Consider the following 13558-nt stretch of genomic DNA (forward strand, 5'->3'; position numbering starts at 1 on the left):
TCTCCGATAAACATCTTATAAGATCTTGATTTATTTCTAACATAAAAAGTTTGGACCAGTTGAGTCCTCCTGTGCACTCGATGGGGATTGACTTTAACAGATTTAAAATCCTCTGGATCTCAGCGTTACAACCAGAATATGTTTCAGTCGAGATTCAAATATATAAATATTGAAAAACTGAACAGAAATGGGGAAAGACAGCAGCTCGTTCATCTCAAAGTGAGAAATGAATGGTCTCTGTTTCAGGTGGGACTCCTTCAGAATGAACACTTCCCACCAGCAGCACCAACCCCCCTCCCCCCCCCCCTGTTCACTGAACATTCCTTCACCCACTCATCCTCCCATTGCACATCCACCCATGGCCCCCAGCCTGGATTCACATTCAGCATGAACTCAGTGAAAGGCTGAGCTGGCCCCGGGATGTAAGAACGGACAAGAGATGGAGGTGGTTCCAGTCAATACAGTTTGCGCATCATTGTTGAATAAAGAAACTTCATATCTTGTCAAACCCCCATTTCAGACACTTGGTGAATTACAATTTGGAGCCCAGACCCTTCCTGTTGCTTCGACTTGGTGCATCCTGTGTGGTTTCAGCAGAGGTAGGGACAGGCTGGTCACATCCCTGCTCTCACTGCCCAGAGGCTTGTGGTCTCCACCCTCTAGGTTTCAGAGCCCCCGAGGGTCCTGGGACAGACTGACCCATCTGTACCTGTGCCGGGCAGATTCAGCTGGAGACGGGGCGGCGTGTTGGGTACTGCCTGTGGGTTTGGGGACAATGGGTCTAAGGTGGGAGCTCTTTGAGTGAAGTTCCCAGTTCCATGTCTCCTTCCTCCACCACCCCTCTCCTGGACCAGCGTCACATCATTCCTCCCACTCTGCTGCTGACCAGCTTGGTGGAGATCAGTGACGTGTTGATGGTATCTGTCATCCTGTTCAAGGCAGCAGACATCACCTGCACAGCCGTCGTCATGACCTGTCTCCTTACCTTTTCCACCCAGCTTCTGACCCTCTGTGAAGGGTCTCCGACATTTTAACCTGTTGATGGGTAAATGCCAGTTGTTGTTGTCGCTGCCTCACATTGGAAAACTCAGGAATGTCACAAAAACACTCGGAAACTTCAGACCGAAGATTCTCAGCTGGAAACTTCACCTTCAGTCAGAAACAGATCACAGCTTTACACTAATCTCTGATTGGACAGCACATTTTGTAAAAAAATTCACCATCTATTGTTCATAACTGTCAGAAATTCATTGAATGTGAATAGAATGAGCTCTCTCTGGCTCTCAGTAACAATGTTTCCACAGCAGCTTGCTGGGTGACACACACAGCACAGGCCTGTTCTCTCTGTCACAAACCCTGAAACCAGATTTCTAAACTGGAGAAGGTTGGATCTGACGACCCAAATATAAACCAACTGTCTGAGTAAAGGTTAAAAAGGTTCGACAGGAAAAGCACTTTGGACAGGAAAGATTTTCAAAGTGATCGGTGCTGGATTCAGACTAACACCAAACACTCTGACTGGATCCAGAGGAAGGAGAACACAAGAGACTCCAGCCCCGGAGATCAGCTTCATCTGTCCGAGTGTCTGATCCGGGATCAGTAAACCATTCCGAGGAGACTGTCATCTCCAGCCCCGGAGATCAGCTCCATCTGTCCGAGTGTCTGATCCGGGATCAGTAAACCATTCCGAGGAGACTGTCACCTCCAGCCCCGGAGATCAGCTCCATCTGTCCCAGTGTCTGATCCGGGATCGGTAAACAATTCCGAGGAGACTGTCACCTCCAGCCCCGGAGATCAGCTCCATCTGTCCGAGTGTCTGATCCGGGATCAGTAAACCATTCCGAGGAGACTGTCACCTCCAGACCCGGAGATCAGCTCCATCTGTCCGAGTGTCTGATCCGGGATCAGTAAACCATTCCGAGGAGACTGTCACCTCCAGCCCCGGAGATCAACTCCATCTGTCCGAGTGTCTGATCCGGGATCAGTAAACCATTCCGAGGAGACTGTCACCTCCAGCCCCGGAGATCAACTCCATCTGTCCGAGTGTCTGATCCGGGATCAGTAAACTATTCCAAGGACACCGACACCGCCAGCCCCGGAGATCAGCAGCCCCCTGCTCCGGGATCAGTAAACCATTCCGAGGAGAATGTCACCTCCAGCCTCGGAGATCAGCATCTCCCTGATCCAGGACCAGTAAACCATTCTCACATGTTGTGGGTCACATCTATTTTCTGCCGATTTAGCTGATGTACCAAATCTAAACTGTTGTTTTTTCATAAACTGCTTTAAAATCACCAATGATATCGACCCCCTTTTTGGATAAACTCTGATTCCTGGACTAAAGTATTAGTTTCCAGCATTCATCATTAATCTTGTTGAGTCTAAACACAGTTGTAAAGGAGCCTTATGTCTGTATCTACGAGGTCTGAACCATGGAAGAGAGCGACTGAGGCACATTTCTTACACACCACAGGATTAACCCACACATTCAGTCCTGGATGTGATTGACAGCAGCAAAACAGCTGAATCCAATCCCTGCAGACACTCATGAAGTCGCTGGTGTTTCAGCATAAGTTGTCAGTCAGTGAATCCAATCCCTCACTCGGGGCAGGTGAACAATCTCTCTCCAGTGTGAATTTGCTGGTGTATCATTAGACTACTGTTGCTTCGAAAGCTCTGCTCACAGGCAAAACATCGAAGAGGTTTTTTATCAGAGTGAATATGTTGGTGTTTCAGCAGGTTGTGTGACTGAGTGAATCGCTTCCCACACACCGAGCAGGTAAAGGGTCTCTCCCAAGTATGAATTCGCTGATACATCACTCGACCATTGCTGCTTCTAAAGCTCTGCTCACAGGCAAAACATTTAAAAGGTTTAATATCAGAGTGTATTTGTTGGTGTTTCAAGAGGTGGTATGACTGAATGAACTCCTTCCCACACACAGAGCAGGTGAATGGCCTCTCCCGAGTGGGAATTCTCTGATGGACAGTAAGTTCAGATGATCGCCTGAAGCCAGTCCCGCAGTGAGAGCAACTGAATGGTCTCTCGTCAGTGTGAACACGTTGATGACAGGTCACTTCCCCGGAAGTTGTAAAGCACTTCCCACAGTCTGGACATTTAAAAGGTCTTTCATCAGTGTGATCTCGCTGGTGTTTCTGCAGGTTTGATGTAGCAGTGAATCCCTTTCCACACAATGAGCAGGTGAATGGCTTCTCCTCACTGTGAATGTGTTGGTGTCTCAACAGATACTTTTTGCTTTTAAATTTCTTCTCACAGTCAGAACATTTGAAAGGTGTCTGATCAGTGTGAACATACTGGTGTGTCAGCAGGCTGGGTGACTGAGTGAATCCCTTCCCACAGGTGGAGCAGGTGAACGGCCTCTCCCCAGTGTGACTGCGTCGGTGCATTTCCAGTTCAGAAGGGTAACTGAATCCCTTCCAACAGTCCCCACATTTCCACAGTTTCTCCATGGTGCCAGTGTCCTTGTGTCTCTCCAGGTTGAATGACAAGTTAAACTATCGTCCACATGCAGAACACATGGACGGTTTCTCCCCACTGTGAATGGTGTGATGGTTTTTCTGTCTGTGTAACTGGTTAAATCACTTTCGACAGTCAGTTCACTGGAATACTCACTGTGTATGTGTGTCTCAGTGCTTTTCCAATCACACTTATGTTTAAAATCTTTTCCCACAAACTGAACAAACATTACTCCTTCCACATTCAAAGACCAATGATATTCAGGTTCTAAAGAATTGAGAGGTTATGTCAGATCTTGATGTTTGGTTTGAGTATTCTGTCAGTCAATCTTCTGCTTCTAATATCCCGGCCCTGGGTAACTGTTCATGTGGAGTTTGCACATTCTCCTCATGTCTGCATGGGTTTCACCTCCACAAACCAAAGATGTGCTGGTTAGGTGGATTGGCCACGCACAATTGCCCCTTAATTGGAAAAAAGAAAAATAATTAGCTGCTCAAAATTTTTATAGTGGGCAGCACAGTAGCACAAGTGGATAGCACTGTGGATTCACAGCACCAGTGTCCCAGGTTCGATTCCCCGCTGGGTCACTGTCTGTGCGGAGTCTGCATGTTCTCCCCGTGTCTGCGTGGGTTTCCTCCGGGTGCTCCGGTTTCCTCCCACAGTCCAAAGACGTGCAGGTTAGGTGGATTGGCCATGATAAATTGCCCTCAGTGACCAAAAAGGTTAGGAAGGATTATTGGGTTAGGGTGGAAATGAGGCCTTAAGTGGGTCGGTGCAGACTCGATGGGCCGAATGGCCTCCTTCTGCACTGTATGTTCTATGTTCTAATATCCTGTAAAAGGTGTTTACAAAAGCCATCACTGTCAGTCCAGGATAGAAATTCTGAACAGACAATTCTAGTTTCTCTGGAACATTTTTTCCTCTCTTGTTCCCCCAAAGCTGTAAATCCCCGTCCCACACACTCTCCCTCCTCCCTGGGATGAAATCCAAACCCATTCCACCATCTGCACCATTTCTTTCCTCCACTCCCAGTTTTCTCCCTCCCTCTCCTCTGCCCGGGTTCAGTTCTCCAGCTCTTGTCTGCAGACTGACAAAAAAAAATCAATGGGTCTTATTGGGCGGTTTAGGGCCTCCACTCACCCGCCTGAGTCCAGCTTGATACCCGCACTGCGCATGCTCCAGCTCACAATGGCAGCGATTGATGGCAGGTGCCGACCAAGAGGAAGAGGGCATTCCAGGTCTGGTTTTACCAGGCCGACCGGACGCCATCTTGGGAAAGGAAGTCGGGTCTTTTGTGCTTGGAGCAGAGCGCTGCGGCGGCCATCTTTGTTAGGGATGAAGGATTGGGAGGGGCTTCCTGCCCGGTGACAGAACCCGGGTCACTCGGGCGACCGCCACCACCTTGGGAATGGTAGTCGGGTCTTTTGTTCGGGGAGCGGAGCGCTGGCGCGGCCATCTTAGTATGGGAAGAGGAAGTGGGTGGGGTTTCCATTCCGGTGACAAGGCCCCGGGTCACCCGGCGGCATCTTGTGGCGGGATTTTCTATCCGGGTCTTTAGTGAAGGACAATGAGCTGGAGCGGAGGTTGAAAAGTGTTCAGAGGAAGGTCTGAAATCAGATTTACAGCCAGATATCAGTAAGAACCACAAAGTTCACATTCAGTATGTTTGGAAAGTACAATCACAATGCTGCAAACACTCAGTTCTGAAGAATCAGATTGCATTGGAAATGTTAACTCTCTCTCTCTCTTCACAGAAGCTGCCAAAGCTGCTGAGGATTTCCACAACTTTCTGTTTTCACTTCACATTTCCAGCTTCCGCAGAGTTTTACTCAAATTATTATGTTTCTGAAATTTTGTTACATAACCAGTTAAGAGTAAAACAATTGTCACCATTTAAATGTCCAAATCAGTGATATTTATTTATTTATTTAACTGAGCTTGGGCTATTTCGGAGCAATGTCAGAAATCGCTTCACAGAAAATATAGTGAAATCTGGAATTCTGTCAGTAGAAAATTTAAAAAACTGAGACTGATTGAAGTTTGTGAGGCGAGAGTATTAAGGGTTATAAAATGAAGGGAGCTGGGTGGGCTGAACAGACACATCAGGCATCTGCACGCTGTGGCTTAATGTCTGTGGTTGAACTGATTCTGGTTTTGTTTTAATAATCTTTATTGTCACAAGTAGTCTTACATTTGCACTGCAATGAAGTTAGTGTGAAAAGCCCCCAGTCGCCACATTCCGATGCCTGTTCGAGAACACTAAGGGAGAATTCAGAATGTCCAATTCACCTAACAGCATGTCTTTCGGGACTTGTGGGAGGAAACCGGAGCACACAGAGGAAACCCACGCAGACACAGGGAGAACGTGCAGACTCCGCACAGACAGTAACCCAAGCCGGGAATTGAACCTGGGACCCTGGCGCTGTGAAGCAACAGTGCTAACTGCTGTGCTCCTGTGCTACCCCTTAATTGGAAGAAAGGAAAGCTCCCTGATCAGTCCTGACTTCCTATTTCATTGGCAATCCCTTGGGACCGTGAATAACTTGTTTCCGCTCCGAATCGATGAGTTCTGAGGTGGCTTGGCAGGGGATTTACCCTGGAAACCGGCTGCCATTGGTTGTGGAGTGAGATGCATGCAGATACGGAGAGAATGTTCAAACTCCACACAGACTGTGACTCGGGGCCGGGATCGAACCCGGGTCTTTGCCGCCTTGGAGCAGCAGTGCTAACCACTTGTGGTGCTTGGGGAGTCTTGTCCAGCCAGCAGGGTACATGTGTGGCTATCTTAGTGAAGGGATGTTGGGTAGGTGGGCTTCAGGCCCGTGACCTGGAGAGAAAATGATGGACTCATTGATTTTATTCTCAGTCTGCAAACAGAAGCTGGAGAACTAAACCAAGTCAGAGAAGTGGGAGATAGAAAACTGGGAGTGGAGGAAATAAACTTAACTGGATTCTGTATTGGGAAGAGGGTTGGGGATCAAAAATGTTCCACTGAAACTGGAATTTCTGTTTCAAATTTCTATCCAGGACTTACAATAATGATATTTGTCAACTCCTTTTACAGGATAGAAGTGGATTCAAGATCTGACAGAGCCATTTGATGCATCAGGATTTTGATATGGAAGGAGAAATGTTTGTCTGTTCGGTGTGTGGGAAAAGATTTCAAACATCAGTGTGACTGGAAAAGCACTGAGAGACACATACATATACCCGAGTGAGAGTGTGCCAGTAGGTGGACTGTGGAATGAGTTTTAACCAGTTGCAAAGCTTGAAAAATATTCACAGCGGGAGAAACATGTGTCTGTGTGGATGAAGATTTAACTGATCTTTCACCCTGGAGAGACACAAGGACTCTGGCACCATGGAGAAACGGTGGAAATGTGCAGACTGTGGGAAAGGGTTCAATTGGCCATCCCAGCTGGAAACTCATCGACGCAGTCACACTGGGGAGAGACCATTCACCTGTTCTATGTGTGGGAAGGGATTCAGAGAGTCATCCAACCTGCTGCAACACCAGCGAGTTCACAGTGACCTGAGACCTTTTAAATGCCCAGGCTGCGGGAAGTGCTATAAAAGTTCTGGGGACCTGATGTCCCATAAACGTGTTCACACTGACGAGAGACCATTCGAATGCTCTCACTGTGGGACTGGGTTCAGGAAATCATCTGAACTGACTGTACATCAGCGAATTCACACTGGGGAGAGGCCGTTCACCTGCTCCATGTGTGGGAAGGGATTCATTAATTCATCCAACCTGCTGAGACACCAGCGTATTCACTCCAATATGAGAACTTATAAATGTGCTGACTGTGAGGAGAGCTTTAAAAGCAGCGACAATCTGCTGAGACATCGACGCACTCACAGTGGAGAGAGGCCATTTATCTGCTCTGTGTGTGGGAAGGCATTCACTCGATCAGCCGCATTGCTGACACACCAGCGAGTTCACAGTGGAGAGAGGCCATTCTCGTGCTCTGTGTGTGGGAAGGGATTCACTTGTTCATCCCACCTGCTGAAACACCAACGCACTCACACTGGAGAGAGGCCGTTCACCTGCTCCGAGTGTGGGAAGAGATTCACTGCTTCATCCCACCTGCTGACACACCAACGCACTCACACTGGGGAGAGACTTTTCACCTGTCCAGTGTGTGGAAAAGGATTCACTCAGTCGTCTAACCTGCTGACACACCAACGGGTTCACAGGTGAAAGCAGAGATTGGATTCTTGTTTATTGCTTCTGTAATCACATTGAGGATTGAATGTGTGGGTTAATCCTGAGGTGTGTAAGAAATGTGTCCCAGCCGCTCTCTCTCGGGTTCAGAGCTCCGAGACACGGAACACAAGCTCCTTTACAACTGTGTTCAGAGTCAGGGAGAGCAATGGTGAATGCTGGAAACCTGCTGTCAGATCAGAGATTGGTGTAAAACTGGGATCTGTTCCTGACTGAAAGTGAAACAGCAGCTTTAAGTTTATAATCTGAAACTTTAACATCATAAAATGTCCCAAGCTGTTTCACAGGTTATTAAATGTTTGATCAGGTGGCATGTGGCACAGTGGTTAGCACTGGGACTACAGCACTGAGGAGCTCGGTTTGAATCCCAGCCCTGGGGTCACTGTCTATGTCGAGTTTGCACATTCTCCCCCCACAACCCAAAGATATGCAGGGTAGGTGGATTGGCTACGCTAAATTGTCCCTTAATTGGAAAAAAATAATAATTGGGTGCTCTAAATTTATTTTATATAAATAAAACGTTTGATCAAAGGGATAGATTTTCAGAAGTATCTTAAAAGGAGGAGAGAAGTTTGGGGAAGGTATTCCGGATCTCGGCAGCTGAAAGCACGGCTGCCAATGGTGGAGGGATGGATGTGGGTGGGGGATGAGGAAGGTGTCAGTAATTGGAGCAAGTAATTAGAAAAGCTAATAAAATGTGATTGTTGTGATTATTGAGGTTAAGCTGCAGCTGAACAGGGCACAGAGAGACCCCAGCAGCAGCATTGTGAACAGCACTGAGAGACCCCAGCAGCAATATTGTGAACAGCACTGAGAGACCCCAGCAGCAACATTGTGAACAGCACTGAGAGACCCCAGCAGCAACATTGTGAACAGCACTGAGAGACCCCAGCAGCATCATTGTGAACAGCACTGAGAGACCCCAGCAGCAACATTGTGAACAGCACTGAGAGACCCCAGCAGCATCATTGTGAACAGCACTGAGAGACCCCAGCAGCAACATTGTGAACAGCACTGAGAGACCCCAGCAGCAGCATTGTGAACAGCACTGAGAGACCCCAGCAGCAACATTGTGAACAGCACTGAGAGACCCCAGCAGCAACATTGTGAACAGCACTGAGAGACCCCAGCAGCAACATTGTGAACAGCACTGAGAGACCCCAGCAGCAGAATTGTGAACAGCACTGAGAGACCCCAGCAGCAGCATTGTGAACAGCACTGAGAGACCCCAGCAGCAACATTGTGAACAGCACTGAGAGACCCCAGCAGCAACATTGTGAACAGCACTGAGAGACCCCAGCAGCAACATTGTGAACAGCACTGAGAGACCCCAGCAGCAACATTGTGAACAGCACTGTCACCCCAGCAGCAGCATTTTGAACAGCATTGAGAGACCCCAGCAGCAGCATTGTGAACAGCACTGAGAGACCCCAGCAGCAGCATTGTGAACAGCACTGAGAGACCCCAGCAGCAACATTGTGAACAGCACTGAGAGACCCCAGCAGCAGCATTGTGAACAGCACTGAGAGACCCCAGCAGCAGCATTGTGAACAGTACTGAGAGACCCCAGCAGCAGCATTGTGAACAGTATTGGTCTCCTTACTGAAGGAAATATGTAAATGCAGTAGAATCAGTTCAGAGATGGTTTACGAGACGGATTCCAGGAATGGGCTGGTTGCCTTCTGAGGAAAGGTTGGAGAGGTTAGGTTTATATCTACTGGTGTTTAGAAGAGTAAATGGCAAATTGGTCGATCCTTTCAGATCCTGAGTTTTACTGGGTGGGTGTGGTGAGGATGTTTCTTGTCGGAGAATCGAACTCAGGGTCACTATTTAAAACAAAGGAGTCACTCATTTAAGATGGAGCTGAGGAGATTTTATTTCTCTCCGTGGGTAGAGAGTCTCTGGAACCCTCGCCTTCAAAAGGCAATAAAAGCAGAATCTTTGAATATCTTTAAGATACAGTTAGATATGTTCTTGATCAACATGGAGATGAAAGTTTATCCAGGAGTGGGCAGGAATGTGGGGTTGAGGTTACAATCGGATCAGTCATTATCTTATTGAATGGCGGAGCAGACTCGAGGGGCCGAGTGGCCAACTCCTGCTCCTATTTCATATGTTTGAAGAATTGGAGGCTGTAGGAGTTTCCAGAGACTGTGTCATGGAGAGTGGCTGCCTCCATGGTGTCCTCAAGCCCCATGTTTACCCTGCCTGCATACGATGACAGGCCCGGAGTAAGGGTTTCACCGGCCACTATCGTATGAGTGGGAGTCAGGGCAGATCATGAGGCAGGGCTTCTTCCCCAGTGCCAGGCCCAGGTTACCCAGCTAACCGGCTGCCATCTTGGCATGAGTGGCCACCTTTGTGAGGAAAGAGGGAGTGGGCGGGACTTCAGAAACACACTGGTCTGAGCAGCATTTTAAAACAGAATTCACTTCCCCAGAGAGCAGGGCGGCTGGGTCACCGGCTGAGTTAGTAACTCTGATATTTGATCCACTGGGCAGTCATAGGTTATGGGGATGGGGAGAGAAGTGGAATGAAGTTGGGGCAGCGCGGTAGCATGGTGGTTAGCACAAATGCTTCACAGCTCCAGGGTCCCAGATTCGATTCCGGCTTGGGTCACTGTCTGTGCGGAGTCTGCACATCCTCCCCGTGTGTGCGTGGGTTTCCTCCGGGTGCTCCGGTTTCCTCCCACAGTCCAAAGATGTGCGGGTTAGGTGGATTGGCCATGCTAAATTGCCCATAGTGTCCAAAATTGCCCTTAGTGTCCAAAAATTGCCCTTAGTGTTGGGAGGAGCTACTGGGTTATGGGAATAGGTGGAGGTGTTGATCTTGGTAGGGTGCTCTTTCCAAGAGCCGGTGCAGACTCGATGGGCCGAATGGCCTCCTTCTGCACTGTAAATTCTATGAAGGGCAGAATCAGATCAGCCTGAGGGGCTGAATGGCCCACGCTGTTGCCATTTCATATGACCTTATAAAGCTGGCACTGTTCAGCGAGCGGGGCAAGTGTGTGACCATCTTGGTGAGGGAACAGAGTGGGTGGAGTTTCAACAACCCAGTGACCAGCGGAGAAAATGATTGAAGGAGAGTTTGTGAGACGGAGTTAAATGGGAATCAAGAGAGGAAAAAAATACCCAACAGAAACGAGAATTGTCTGCTCTGAATTGCTGCCCTCTACTGACAGTGGGAATTTCTGTAAACTCCTTTTACAGGGAAATGGAAATTGCTTATTGTCACGAGTAGGCTTCAAATGAAGTTACTGTGAAAAGACCCGCCACATTCCAGCGCCTGTTCGGGGAGTCTGGTAAGGGAATTGAACCCGCGCTGCTGGCCTTGTTCTGCTTCACAAGCCAGCTGCTCAGCCCACTGTGCTAAACCAGCCCCATATCAGAAAGGTATCAGAAAGGGAGGATTTTAAGATCTTTAAGAGTCATGCTACTCATCAGGACTTGAATATCATCGACTTGCAATGTGGAAGGAGAAATATTTGTCTGTTCTGTCTGTGGGAAAGGATTTGAAACATCAGTGTGACTGGAAAAGCACCGAGACGCACATACCCGAGTGAGTGTTCCTGTGAACGGACTGTGGAAAGAGATTTAACCAATAACACAGCCTGAAAAAACATCACACCATTCACAGCAGGGTGTAATCCCAGGTTTCCTCCAACCAGGAGAGACACAAGGACACCGGGACCATGGAGAAACTCTGGAAATGTAGAGATTGTGGGAAGAGATTCAGTTACCATCACAGCTGGAAAACCATCGACAGTCACACCGGTAAAAGGAAAATTATCTGCTCCGTGTTTCTCAGTCATTCTCCCCCAGTCACACCAGCTAGTTCACGCTGAGGAGACCTTTCAGCTGAATTTCCTGTGAAAGAGGTTCAGGTGTTCATCTAACCTCACTGCACACCAGCAAATTCACACTGGGAAGAGACCGTTAAACTGCTGTGTGTGTGGGATGGGATTCACTCAGTCAACTACTCTGCTGATACATCAGTGAGTTCACACTGGGGAGAGACCGTTAAACTGCTCCGTGTGTGGGAAGAGATTCACTCAGTTAAACAACATGCAGAGACATCAGTAAAGTCACTAGTGAGAAGACATTCATTTGCTCAGTCTGTGGGAATGGATTCAGTCACTCATGTAACCTGCTGACACACCAGTGTATTCACACTGGAGAGAGGCCGTTCGCCTGCTGTGTGTGTGAAGGGATTCACTCAGTCACAACACCTGGTGACACACCAGAGAATTCACACCGGGGAGAGGCCGTTCACTTGCTCAGTGTGTGGGAAGGGATTCACTTGGTCACAATACCTGGTGGCACACCAGCAGGTACATAAGTGACTGTGGTGTTGGGATTCTGCTGTTAATCACATCCAGGATTGACAGTCTGACAATATTTACTTTCTTCCTTCTAATGTTAACTGGCTGGAGTTTAATATTCCAGATATATCGCTGCTTTTTGTAATGGCAGTGTCCATTTTAAAAGCATCATCTGTGATCTTACTCCTCAATTCAAGAACTTCCAAAGGAACAGTGAACAATAAAATTATTAATTTTTACTCCACTCCTGAATTAGTCTTTTGTATAAACTCTACAATTCAGTGGCTGAACGCTTCCTCTGATTAACATCTTCAATTAGAAAATGCTGTGGGAACGGTAGCACAGTGGTTAGCACAGTTGCTTCACAGCACCAGGGAGCCAGGTTAGATTCCTGGCTTGGGTCACTGTCCGTGCGGAGTCTGCATGTTGTCCCGTGTCTGCATGGGTTTCCTCCGGGTGCTCCAGTTTCCTCCCACAAGTCCTGAAAGACGTGCTGTTAGGTGAATTGGACATTCTGAATTCTCCCTCAGTGTACCCAAACAGGCGCCGGAATGTGGCGACGAGGGGCTTGTCACAGTAACTTCATTGCAGTGTTAATGTAAGCCTACTTGTGACAATAAAAGATTATTTTATTTTTAAATATTTTCCTGTTAAGAGTTCCTTGACAAAACAGAACATGGTTAAAAAAAACTCACAGAAAGTTACTTGAGGATCAAAGACAACCAGAGTAACAGGATGTTCACAATGTTCTGGGTCCCAAATGGATTCCCTTCAGCTCCTCTCTACCCTGTTCCCGTGACTCCCCGCTTTGGATACAAGGGCGCTGAACCCTGGGGGTCACATCACCATCAGCCCATCACCGTTCCAGCCCCTGCCCCTGATTGGCTGGAGGTCCAGTTCCTAGTCAGTCCTCCAGCATCTTCCTGTCTCTATTAGTGCGAATCCCATGGCAGTTTCCCACTGGGGTGCGGGCCCCGTTGTTATTCTCAGCTAAATTCAGCCCTCCGCTCCATCACTTCACTGTCATTGACATGAGCAATAGAGACAGAAAGATGCCCGAGGCTCGAATTGGAAGACAAAATTTGTGGATTAAGATCTCCATAAAGAACATAGAACATACAGTGCAGAAGGAGGCCATTTGGCCCATCGAGTCTGCACCGACCCACTTAAGCCCTCACTTCCACCCTATCCCTGTAACCCAATAACCCCTCCTAACCTTTTTGGTCACGAAGGGCAATTTATCGTGGCCAATCCACCTAACCGGCACATCTTTGGACTGTGGGAGGAAACCGGAGCACCGGAGCAAACCCACGCAGCCACGGGAAGAAGGTGCAGACTCCGCACAGACAGTGACCCAGCGGGGAATCGATCCTGGGACCTTGGCGCTGTGAAGCCACAGTGCTAGCCACTTGTGCTACCGTGCTGCCCAAAGGTCAGCAACTTCTTAGAAAAAAAATCAAATTCTAAGTCAACACAACGGGACTTCAAGTTTTATGACTTTTAATGCAACAAACAAACTAGAAGCTACTTTAAC

The 13558-nt window shown here is 48.1% G+C and overlaps 2 protein-coding genes across 3 annotated transcripts in view; both read left to right on the forward strand.

The window, feature by feature from the left end:
• Window positions 1-13558, forward strand: part of LOC140421475 (uncharacterized) — an 856937-nt gene that overhangs the window by 444376 nt on the left and 399003 nt on the right. The gene's annotated exons all lie outside the window — the stretch shown is intronic.
• On the forward strand, window positions 5017-12268 carry LOC140418932 (uncharacterized). The gene is made up of 2 exons (XM_072502608.1): window positions 5017-5110; window positions 6540-12268. Exon 2 carries the CDS (start codon window positions 6837-6839, stop codon window positions 7677-7679), a length of 843 nt encoding a protein of 280 aa, XP_072358709.1. The 5' UTR covers window positions 5017-5110; window positions 6540-6836; the 3' UTR covers window positions 7680-12268.

This window comes from Scyliorhinus torazame, chromosome 5 (genome assembly GCF_047496885.1).
Source record: "Scyliorhinus torazame isolate Kashiwa2021f chromosome 5, sScyTor2.1, whole genome shotgun sequence".
NCBI classification, from domain to species: domain Eukaryota; kingdom Metazoa; phylum Chordata; class Chondrichthyes; order Carcharhiniformes; family Scyliorhinidae; genus Scyliorhinus; species Scyliorhinus torazame.